This window comes from Pecten maximus, chromosome 5 (genome assembly GCF_902652985.1).
Source record: "Pecten maximus chromosome 5, xPecMax1.1, whole genome shotgun sequence".
NCBI classification, from domain to species: Eukaryota; Metazoa; Mollusca; class Bivalvia; order Pectinida; family Pectinidae; genus Pecten; species Pecten maximus.
The window spans coordinates 17,908,221-17,919,557 of NC_047019.1; the positions used below are offsets into that span (position 1 = coordinate 17,908,221).

Genomic DNA, 11,337 nt, shown 5'->3' on the forward strand with positions numbered 1-11,337 from the left:
ATATTGGGAAATCACATGTTTGACTATCATTTGTTTGATTTCTGTTGAAATTCATTCTAACTTGTTAATGGTTAACATTATCAGCTTTGGATGACAGCTTGATAGTATGTCCATGTTTGGCCTGACTGACCCCCTTGGCTGATGGGTGGAGTCAAAAAGGGTCAAATAAACTAAAATATTGCAAAACTCTGATGACCATTAAAGCCCACTGACCTCTTGCATGAAAGATAAAGCAATGTGAATGGATTTCAGGCATGATCCTTTTTATTGTAATGGCTGCATCCATGACTGTGAAGTATTGGTTTTTGTTTAGAGATGGAAAAGACATTCATTATCCTGTAATTAGAGTAAAACCCAATATTACATGAATTATAAAGTGATTTTATCTCAGATATACCTTAAATGTGTCAAAAACTAAAGTATTGTTTAGTAATCTGTGATCACGGGACAAAAATTCACATTAATTTTGCATTTGACCTAAAGTCATGGTCATCATTATCATTCTGTGTTAAAAGTATGTAGCAGCTTTAACAAAAAATAGTAATCAGTGAACACCTGGTCAATGCAAAACATTTAAAGTAAAATTTTACAATTGCATATTACAAAATTCTGTAGTCAAACCCCTGTGATGGAGTTTACATAAATAATGGAATATTTTTCATTATTTTGAATTGCTGTAAAAGTAATTTTGGTTGAATTTTGAACATCCAAAATTTATAAGTGTTAGAAAAAACAGAAAAGCATTCCTGCTGAGTACCCAGAAAATAGTTCTAGACTCTACCTCCTGAGTCCATATTTATGTATGATAGTATCCATTTACAGGTGAAATACATCTGCAAATTGTATGTCTATCATGCTACATGTACACCTCTGGGTGTAAATACATTTAAAAAAATAAGGAATTAAAATATCTGTACACATCCCTTGCTCTGAGTGAATTTGGTTCCTGCAGTATGTATAAGCCGCTTGGTAGTGGAAATTTATAGTTTGGGTAAATATGTTTTATTACTTTGCAGTCAAATTCAACCATATTCAATACTTGTTGCATGTGCCTCTTCTTAGACACCAATGATTAGCAGATGTCAGACATTTCTGGCATATTTTGTTATTATAACTCTTTTTCTGTTTTAAAATTTGATTTAGACTCAGTTGTTCTCTGTAAATTACTGATAACAAATTAATTATAATTATTATAATTAAAAGCTCCTCTACAAAAGAAGCACAGTGGATAAAACTATTGGCCGCTGGACATAATATTTTCAATGTCACATTGAATGAGCACTCTGTACATAGCTGAACTACAGTAGGACAGCCTGGCTATTTTTTGTTTTTGTTTGTTAAACCGATAACTCTGATATGCAGAAAAACTGAAAAAGTGAATGCATACTATAATTGGTATATTTATGCAATATGAAGTAGTATAGGTTTCACATTTGCCAAAAAAATTAAAAAAATAAATATGTAAATGCGTTCGGGATAAAAAAAATCAGGATTTTTGGAAAATATGTTACAAAAGGTAACTTTACTTGCAGCAAAAAATGGTAGGCCCACCTTGTAGACAAGGTAAGATTGCAGATAATCCTACTGTTCAAATGAACATATGTCAAAAAATTTTTAATTCTGTTACTAGGATGAATATGTTAAGATTTCGAAATAGCTATCAGAAAAAAAGATGCGAAGGTTATTTTGGCCCTAAATCATGATATTTTCTATTTTTTTTTTTTTTTTTTTTAGTTTTTTTTTATGTGGTTACCATGTTTTTCACAGGTCTGAAAAATAGAGAAGAATAAGTTTACTGATTTTTAACAAATGTATTACAATTGAAAATATTGTACAGATTACAATGATGTATACTTTTGTATAGCTAATTTTGCAGGAATAACCGGCTGTTACATATATTTTAAAAAACATGTGCCTTATTTTTTTAGAATTTGGAACTATTACTGATCACTGCTGAGTAGCAATCTCCTCACAATTTCACTGAATTTCTAGTATACTATAGTGAACTCACGTGTTGTCAAGCACAATATATGGTCACTGAATATAAGTATATACTCACCAAATGGTCTAAGTAGACGGGTGAGCAGATATGGTTCACAATAATATCTTAGTAAAGACGAGCACGTCTGGTTCGGGTGGCTGGTATCACAAAACTCATTGACTTCCTGTCAGAACCACGGAGACACCCGGAGTTGCCCGAATGACTACGGAATCCCGACAAGGAAGACAACTCTGGCGGACTAGTCCCAGGTTCACTACACTCCTCCCCGTTTTCATGTTCCTCCATACCGACAGCAAAACACACACCTTCACAGAAAAGTTCCTTGCTCCAAGGAAAGTCCCGGAAAATGTGTCCACACAAAGTTTAATAACTTCTGAACAGTTCACAAACATAAAAACAATAACAAGTGAAACTTTCAGCTCGCAAGGACTAGCGTCATGAAAGTTCACGGTCCCTATAACTTGTACAGCTCTCGGGCATTAGCGGTCGCACACTCAAGGATTTCGGGTGTCCGAGCATCCAGATGTGCTGCTACTACAGCCGCTGTCTCCCCAATGTACGCTGGTGTACTAACCCGTGCCTTCCCAGGGGGAAAGTAGGGAGAATCGGTCTCTAGCAGCAACCTGTTCCACGGGATGACCTTGAGTCCTTCCAGTTGCGAGTTTTCGAAAACGCAGATAGCAGCAGTTACACCGAAATACGTGTTCGGAAACTTCCGCAGCCACGCCCTGACAATATCGCTCTTTCCCTTGAAACAGTGAACATGAATCCTCTGCTCACTGGAGCATACATCCTCCACCATACCCAGAGTGGATCTGTACACATCCGTGCCATGGCTATCTCCCTTGACTCCTCTTAAGTGTAGCACTAGGGGTTGATCAGGCCGAGCCATCCTCAGGAGTTTAGCAAAGACCTCCTCCTGACGCGACCATCTCGAGATGGGTATGGTCCGGTCTAGGCCACACTCTCCTAGAGCCACTACCTTGGGATGATCCAGCAGACGTTGGAGACAAATGTTCCGCTCAACGGTGAGTGTCTCATAGTGTTTGGGATGGACACCCACTGCTACCCTCCATGGTCCATGCGACTCAAAGTCCACAGGAGGGTATGTGTTGGGTTCGCTGAACACAACAATGCCTCCGACAACATTCACTGGAATGCTTGGGGTCTCCGCCACGGCATCTGAATAGCTATAGGCCAGCAAATCATCGACGGTGTGTTCACTGCTCTTTCCCCAGATCTGGCGGCTGGTCCTGTCAAGGTGGAAATGACTGTCGATGACGTCCGGGCTGCTAGGCGCGCTAAGGGTAGGCACCGCCGTCTCCTCATCATCGGAATCAACTTCATCCACCACGTAGAACTCTTCCAGACCTGGAGGTAACTAAGCTTCGGCCGACGACTCTGGAGATGCCGGCTGCAGTGCTGTTGCGGCTGCTTCCTCGAATGGTGGTTCCACTGTTAGTCGGACAACTCTAAAGTTGTAAAACTCTGTTCGTTGCGCCGGCGTACAGACATCCAACATAGCGATCAGACATCTCCAGAACAGTAACACAGCAGGAGAGTTCACAGGATGTAGAGAGAACTCTGTAGGCTCTCGGACTCCCAACAAACTACAAGCCGGAAGACCTCGAGGTGACAAGGGTCTAGGACGCTCCCTTCCGGAATCATCCTCGACTCATTGACGTGGTCCACAGCTGCCTGGAGAGTGGTTTTCCTGCCATATGCTAGGCGAACCAATGATTTCAACGCCTCTATCTGGTTGGGGACGTTAGAACTGACGTCGGAAAACACCATCGGCAAGTGCTTGGTTACGGCATGGCGTTTCGCTCGCCTGTCCTTGGACGTACATCCAGACAGAGGGCAGTAGAGTGGCACGGTCTTGGTCTGTTGGGCGGGGTCTGATGTCTGGCGACCTTGCACAGTGGCGAATCCGTTGATCCGGTGACAGACAGAGTCCTTTTTCCCGACAGTCGTTTGACGTTCCTCGTAGGGGGTCCAGAAACACCCACACCACTTCCATGGTGCGGACGACAAGGCTGGGCTCCCGTCCTATGTATCACTGGTGCAGGCATCAGGCACAAAGTCCCAGAATGAGGTGGAGGACCTGACGATGAAACTTCAAAATCCACCACTTCACCCCTCGACAACGGCACTGATGGAAATGACGACACAGGTTCTGACAAGTCCATGCTCTCCTGGTAAGATGGTGTAGGGACATCAGACGTAAGGTCCAACTTGTCCGAATCCATGTCCACACCCGCTTCATCCAGCTTACCTGATCTGGCGTCTCCCCGGAAGACAGACAGAGACGAGTCTGTCTGAAGGCGTACGTCCTTGCACATCTCGGGCGCTGGTGCTGCAGCTGTGGCCACAGGTTTCCTCTTGGGTCGAGACAGCTTGCTCCCGTCCAGAGATGGCAAGTTTCCGTAGATCCATTCATCCCTGAGATCACACCGACAGTTGGTTCTGGTCTCCCTAATCCACCACCTGTTCGACCTACGGGCGGCCAGCTTGTACTGCAGAAGGACTGCTTCCTGGGACGGCTAAAGACATTATGGACATGTAAAATGCCATAGGCTCCAGCAACGTCCCTTCATGGCTCACTCTCCGGACACACTGAATGACAGATTCCTCAGGTCGTCGGAGAGCTGCTAGGGTTGCTTTGCTGGGTCCTTCCTGCTTCTGTTGGGCCTTCCATTGTCGCTTAGGTGTCCTAGGGCTGTCAGACATGCTTCTGTAAAAAGATAAGATCTAGTTACAACCTGGTAGACATTCTGGACAGAGATACACATCAATTAGTTTGGCGTGCTCCTTGGTTACATTTACGCAAGAACCATGATACCATTCCCTACATTCCTCACATTGTATCATCAGTCCCCCGTTATCAGGGCCACGACATAGACAGAACGCACTGTCCTCAGCTGTTGCTACAGCCGGTTGACCCTGTTTACCCTTAGCGCGGAGTTCGCGTTGTCTGAGTAACCAGGCGGGCAAATCTCTGTCTCGACAAGGCTTGAGACGATCATCGTCACAAGTTTCTTTCGGAGCATGATTTCGTACACATACTCCGTGAGTTTACGGACTACCAGAGCTGGTCCTTTCCAGGTTGGGGAGAGTTTGCTACACTTACCCTTGACTGTGGCGGTATCTAGCACATACACAGCATCACCCATGGAATATGACCTTGTGAATGTTTTAAGGTCATAGTCCCGCTTGTTGATAGCCTGACTGGTAACCAACTTACTACGAGCGGTTTCGTGAGCGGACTGTATTTCCGTAACCAAATGGGATACATATTCCTCATAATTCTCATGATCCTCGGGATGAGGGCCTGGAAACATGAGGTCGACTGGTGTATTTACCTCTCTCCCCAGCATTAACAGGTTTGGTGTGAACCCAGTGCTACGGTTGACGGCAGATCTTATAGCCCCGGCGAGTTGTGGCAAGAACTCGTCCCATTGACCAGTAGACCGACTCGGGAAAAACATCGCACTGCGTCCATGACCGTTCGGTTAAACCTTTCCACTTGTCCGTTGGAAGAAGGTCTAAAAGGTGTTGTCCGTGCTTTGTGGATATGGAGCCTTTCACAGAGCTGTTTGAATAGATGGCTTTCAAAATTGGTCCCTCGATCCGTGAATATTTGGAAAGGAAAGCCAAATCTTGAGAAAAAGTTATTAACTGCTGCCTTAGCCGTTTCCTCTGCGGTCTGGTTAGGCAGTGGTATACACTCTACCCATTTCGTGAATTGATCCACTATCATTAAGATGTACGTATTGTTGTTTCTTGAAACAGGAAACGGGCCCATAAAGTCCGAGTGAACCCTCTTCATAGGGGTACTAGCATGATAAGATGTGAGCTTACCTCTAGCTTTCCTATTTGGTTTTTTGTTCTTGTTACAAGTTGAGCAGATAGCAACGTAGTTTTTGATGTCCCTCAACATGTTGAACCAATAAAACTTTTCCTTACAACGTCCAATGTTTCTTCTCTCCTGACCTTGATGTCCAGTGGAAGGTAAGTCATGGGATAGGATCAGTATGTCCTTTCTCAAGTTCTTGGGCACCACTAACAGTTTTTTGCCCAGACAGTTGCTGTCCCGCTTCCACAAAACACCTTCTTTATCCAAGGAGAAATCTCTTTGTTTAGCCAGTAGTGTTTTGATTCCAGGCTGCTCAACATAAGGATATTCTGAGCAGGAGCTTCTCGTGACTCAAGCCAAGGAAATACAAGGCTTAAATTCGGATCCTCCCGTTGAGCTTTCCTAACTTCCTGCCATGAGTAGCCGTTAACCCAGTCTGGCTTGTCCCCATCCCTGACGACGGCTCTGACTGTTGGTGTTAGATGAGCTAGAGATACAGCTTCGGCTACTTAGTTGATAAAGCTGCTCCATTCCTCGTGTCGTTTAGCACAGTAAGTGCACCCACCACTCCTCCAGCCATCGAGCGAGTTGACCGTTAGGGTTTTTGAAATTCATCAACCATTGGAGACTGCTGTGATCAGTTCTTACTTCGAAATGACGACCCAGCAGGTAATGACGAAAATGCCTTGTGAATCTCACAACTGCAAGGAGTTCTTTCCTCGTCGTACAGTATTTACGTTGTTCTGGCGTCAATGCAAAGCTACAGTAAGAGATACATCTCTCCTCTCCATTCTGTACCTGTAATAACTCTGCGCCAACCGCGTAATCTGACGCGTCCGTGTCCAGAATAAACTTGTCTTCCGTTGTACGGATCGTCAACACAGGAGCACTACACAAAGCTTTCTAGAGTGCCTCAAAGGCATCCTGTTGCTCCGCTTCCCAATGGAACTTATTTTTCCCTGTCAGTGCATACAATGGTACAGAAAATTCAGCAAAGTTCTTTATGAAACTTCTGTGATAATTAGCAAACCCACAGAATCGTTCCACATCTTTGGTACACTTATGGGTTGGCCACTTCCTCATAGTCTCAGCTGACCCTTCACTCACTTTCATTCCTTCGCGTCCGACTACTCTGCCAAGGTACTCTACTTCTGTTTTGAAGAGATCACATTTCTTCGCTTTTAATTTGATCCCGTACTGACGGAACCTTTCAAACACTTGGGCTAAGTTGTCCATATGCTCCTCGAAATTCCTACCAAGTACTAGGACATCATCCAGAAAAGCGAGTACAATGTTCCAGTGTAGACCTCTCAGTACCAAGTTCATCACTCTGCAGAACGTGCTCGGGGCGTTGGTTAGACCAAAAGGCATTCTCTTGAACTGGTAAAGACCATACTTAGTAGTAAAGGCTGTTTTACACTTGTCCTCGTCCTTGACCTTAATCTTCCAATAGCCCCAGGTGGCGTCCAGCTTTGAGAACCACATGTTGCCGGATAATGTATCTATGCACTCCTCCACTAAGGGTAAAGGAAACACATCCTTCTTTGTGACCTTATTGAGGGCGCGATAATCTATACACCATCTCACGCTTCCATCACGTTTTCGTACCAGCACTGGAGACGATGCCCATTCCGACATGGACGGTTCGATCACATCAGCCTTAAGCATTTTCTCCAAGTGTTTCTCCTCCTCCCCCACAAAACAACTAGGGGTCCTTCGGAATCACTGTTTAATAGGGCGCGCATCACTGTGTCGATGGCATGCTCTATTGCTCTGAAATTACCTATGTCGAACTCATGTGACGAAAACACATCGGCATAACTTATCAACAACTGTTTTAAGTTAGCACGTTGGTACTCGTCAAGTCCCAAGCATGACCGCTGGTAAAGATCCTGTAGGTGTTCTGGGATCTCAGAGTTGTCATTCATTGAGGTTTGTAGGGTACGAAAGGTAGCTTCTGGTTTATTTCCGTCCTCGGGGAGTATCTCATCTACTTCATACGCCGTACTCGTTGATTCTTAAAAAGCGGAACTTTTCTGTCAGACAAGTTGATAAAAGACATTGTTGGAACCTGCTTACCCTCGATACAAACACGACATGCAAACATGGTTCTAACCTCCGGCTGTATAAGGTATGGCTTGTCTTCAAGGGGTTGGTCTGGGACACACTGTAACTGGAGTACTGATCTCGCAGGTACAGAAACCCGTCGGTCAGTTCTGATCCTAACATTGGAGACAGCATGCACAGAGGCCTCAGTCTTTGGCTTAAAGGGTACCACTTTATCCTGAATATGAAAGGAGTTCTCCTTCATATTCACTGTAGCCTTATGTTTAGTCATGAAGTCTAGTCCAATCAGCATATCATCCTCAATAGGTGCGACATACAGATTTTCTCTAAACTCCAAGCTATCAATGACTATACTTGTTGTATCAAGTAAATACCCTATCATCTCCATTTCTCTACCAGCACCGCGCAAGGTAAACTCTGCTTTTATCCCGGGTTTTGTTTCTAACGCCCGATACACCCTATTAGAGATCAAAGTAACCTCTGACGCAGTATCAATAATCGCGTTGATCTGCTTACCTTGGACTGATACTTGTATTTCAATCATCGATGACGACTTCAGCTGTCGGATGACTAAGGGACGCTCCATTTCTTGTAGGCCATCTTTACCTCGGATCAGACATTGGCCTTCTAGCCTGATCCCTGCCCGTTTAAATCTTCTGAGAAAGACACTTGCTTCGCTGGCTTATTAGCGTCTTTCTTCTTTGGACTGTCCCTGACCATATGTCCAAACCCGTCACAATAGAAACACCGTCCATTGTTGGGCGACGGTGACCTTGACCTTTGACCTGACTGGCTGGCTGATCTGGTTTCTGCTTTTATGGATTCCAGATTGCGCAGCAATGCTTTGAGGTCCGCCTGCATGCGCTCCATTCTCTCGTCGAGGCTATCAATCCGGGTGCCTACTGAGGGATTCGTAGACTTGCTTGTTTGTCTAGCCCGACGACCTTGGAACACACATTTAGCTGGTTCCTCTTCATCACTGTCACTTGTTCCTGCGTCCTGGGACAGCAAAACTTCGCGTATGTCGCGCTTCGCGGAATTCTTGTCATGTATGGTCTGGTGATTAAACTGATAACTTGTTATCTTGTCTAGCACCAGCTCCACTGACTCCAGATTCAAGTTCGCAACATACTCGCCTGCTTCTTTGTCCACACACTCGTGACAAATTATCTTGACTGCTTGCTTCTGCATGTAGTCCTCAGGCAAGTTAGGGTACGCATGTAAAGCTAACTGCAGTACCCTGTCAGCCCAATCCTCAATGGTTTCCCCGGCCTTTTGGTGAGACGTGGCCAACTTGTCCTGGGCGGTATCCGGTAACAACATACCACCGAACCTCTTCTCCAGTCTCTGGAAAAGGTCGTTGAATCCAATGCCAACATTCCTCTGCACAGTCGTCGCATAAAAATCACTGGCTTTCCCTTCGAGAGTCCAACACAAACAGTCTTTCATCTCGTTGAGAGTCCAGTTTTTTTACCTCTGCGTACCTCAGGAACTTGTGCTTAAAACCCATCCAGTTCTCCTTACCGTCAAATTTTAATCCTTTTGGTAAGGTATCATTAGTCCGACGATCGTTTCCGCCACGTCCGGCTTGTACCCTCTGCAGTTGACCTTGAGGCTGGCCTTGAAGCTGACCTTGGGGTCGACCTTGACGTTGACCCTGGTAACCTTGGAGCTGACCCTGGGGTTGACCTTGGTTAACCTGAAGCTGACCTTGAGGTTGTCCTTGATAACCTTGGGGTTGACCTTGGTGATCTTGTAGCCTACCTTGAGGGTGACCTTGATAAGCTTGGGGTTGACCTTGGAGTTGACCTGGATAAGCTTGAGGTTGACCTTGGGGTTGACCTGGATAAGCTTGGGGTTGACCTTGGGGTTGACCTGGATAAGCTTGGGATTGACCTTGATAAACTTGGAGTTGACCTTGAAAATCTTGAAACTGCCCCTGAGGTCCCTGGGGTGTCATTGATGGATAACCAGGTGGTGGTGGCGCTTAGTACCCACCATATGGATTATATCCATACTGTCCATACATGTTTCCATAGGGATACATGGGTGGATATCCAGTCACGTAACCGTAACCTGGAGGCGGTGGCGGCATATACTGATGGGGTACCTGACCTGACATTGGTGCCTTGCCAGGCATTCCACCATACACGCCATTATTCATATAAGGAGCTGGGGGATATGCGCCAGTTGGGACTTGGCTATATGGGTACGGTTGTACCTGTGATACATAACCCTGCACAGCACCTTGGTATGCTGTCCCTGATGTGGGTATGGGAGTAGTGTCACCCATTAATGTTGGTGTGACAGGGGGCCTCCCTAATGGAGGAGGGGTTACCCTGTTGTTCCCATCAGCCATAGGCAGTCCAACAGCCTTAAATGGGCTAAACTGACCCTGGGAACTGGCTCTAGGACTTTTGGGTCTAGTACCTAGGGACATACCTGTAGTAGTAGGCTTCTGGGTTACAGGTGCTTCCATAATCTGATTTTTAGCATCAATCATTTCAACAACATTCGCATACATTGTGCTCATGCCGGAATCTGATTGCTGCATTACAGGTTTAGTATCCGTCTCTGGTTGAAATTTGTGTTCTTCATCCCCTTCTCCCCCAAAGTAATCTGGGTTGGGCTCAAAGTCCAAAAAGTCCATTAACTCCTGGGCTTTAACATTTTTGATATCACCCAGGTTCTCCCTAGTGATATTACCCACTACATTTCAAGCATCCATGATCTTTTTCGCCACTTTCTCTCCCACCCCAGAGAGAGTTCGAAGCTCTTTTTCCGTGGCAAAGTTAATTTTAACTAGCCCTTTAGGTTCTTTACCTTCCCCTACTCCTGCCATATTTATAATATGATTGAATACGTGTTATTCTTAAGTAAACGTAACCTAGGAACACACGTTAGTTCAAACACACACACAATTTAATACAGGATACACAGTTATTTTAAATTGCAATATAAATACATATAAACATATCTCAAGAAAAGTTATGAACTAGAACGCAATAAATATTCGACAAAATATTGACTGCCAAGTATTGACAACCGTAAGAATGTCGAAAAAATTTACCGGAAGTTGAACAAGGTTATTCTCGAGACATTAAATGACGCATGCAAACAACAATTATCTGCACGCAAAATACAAGAAATATGTCACTAAATGTAATGACTGGAGTTTGGCAATATATCACTGTGACTTTATCACCGTTTTTCAATAGAAATAACAGTGACAACAAAATATAAACCAACAGGTCACAGTGCAAAAACTGCATGAAAAATGCTCAGCGACACAACATTTAAATATGGCGGTGACACGCACGTGCTTCTCACACCTCACACAAATAAAAGTGGTAGGTCCGAAAAGTTTGCCGACAACGCCAAATATAGTGAACTCACGTGTTGTCAAGCACAA

The 11,337-nt window shown here is 44.6% G+C and overlaps 1 protein-coding gene across 1 annotated transcript; it reads right to left on the reverse strand.

Annotated features, from left to right (window-relative positions):
* Positions 1–2,456: 2,456 nt before the first annotated feature.
* On the reverse strand, positions 2,457–3,796 carry LOC117328338 (3'-5' ssDNA/RNA exonuclease TatD-like). The gene is made up of 2 exons (XM_033885865.1): positions 3,610–3,796; positions 2,457–3,373 (listed from the first exon to the last, which is right to left on the reverse strand). Exons 1-2 carry the CDS (start codon positions 3,794–3,796, stop codon positions 2,457–2,459), a joined length of 1,104 nt encoding a protein of 367 aa, XP_033741756.1.
* Between the last annotated feature and the right edge of the window lie 7,541 nt (positions 3,797–11,337).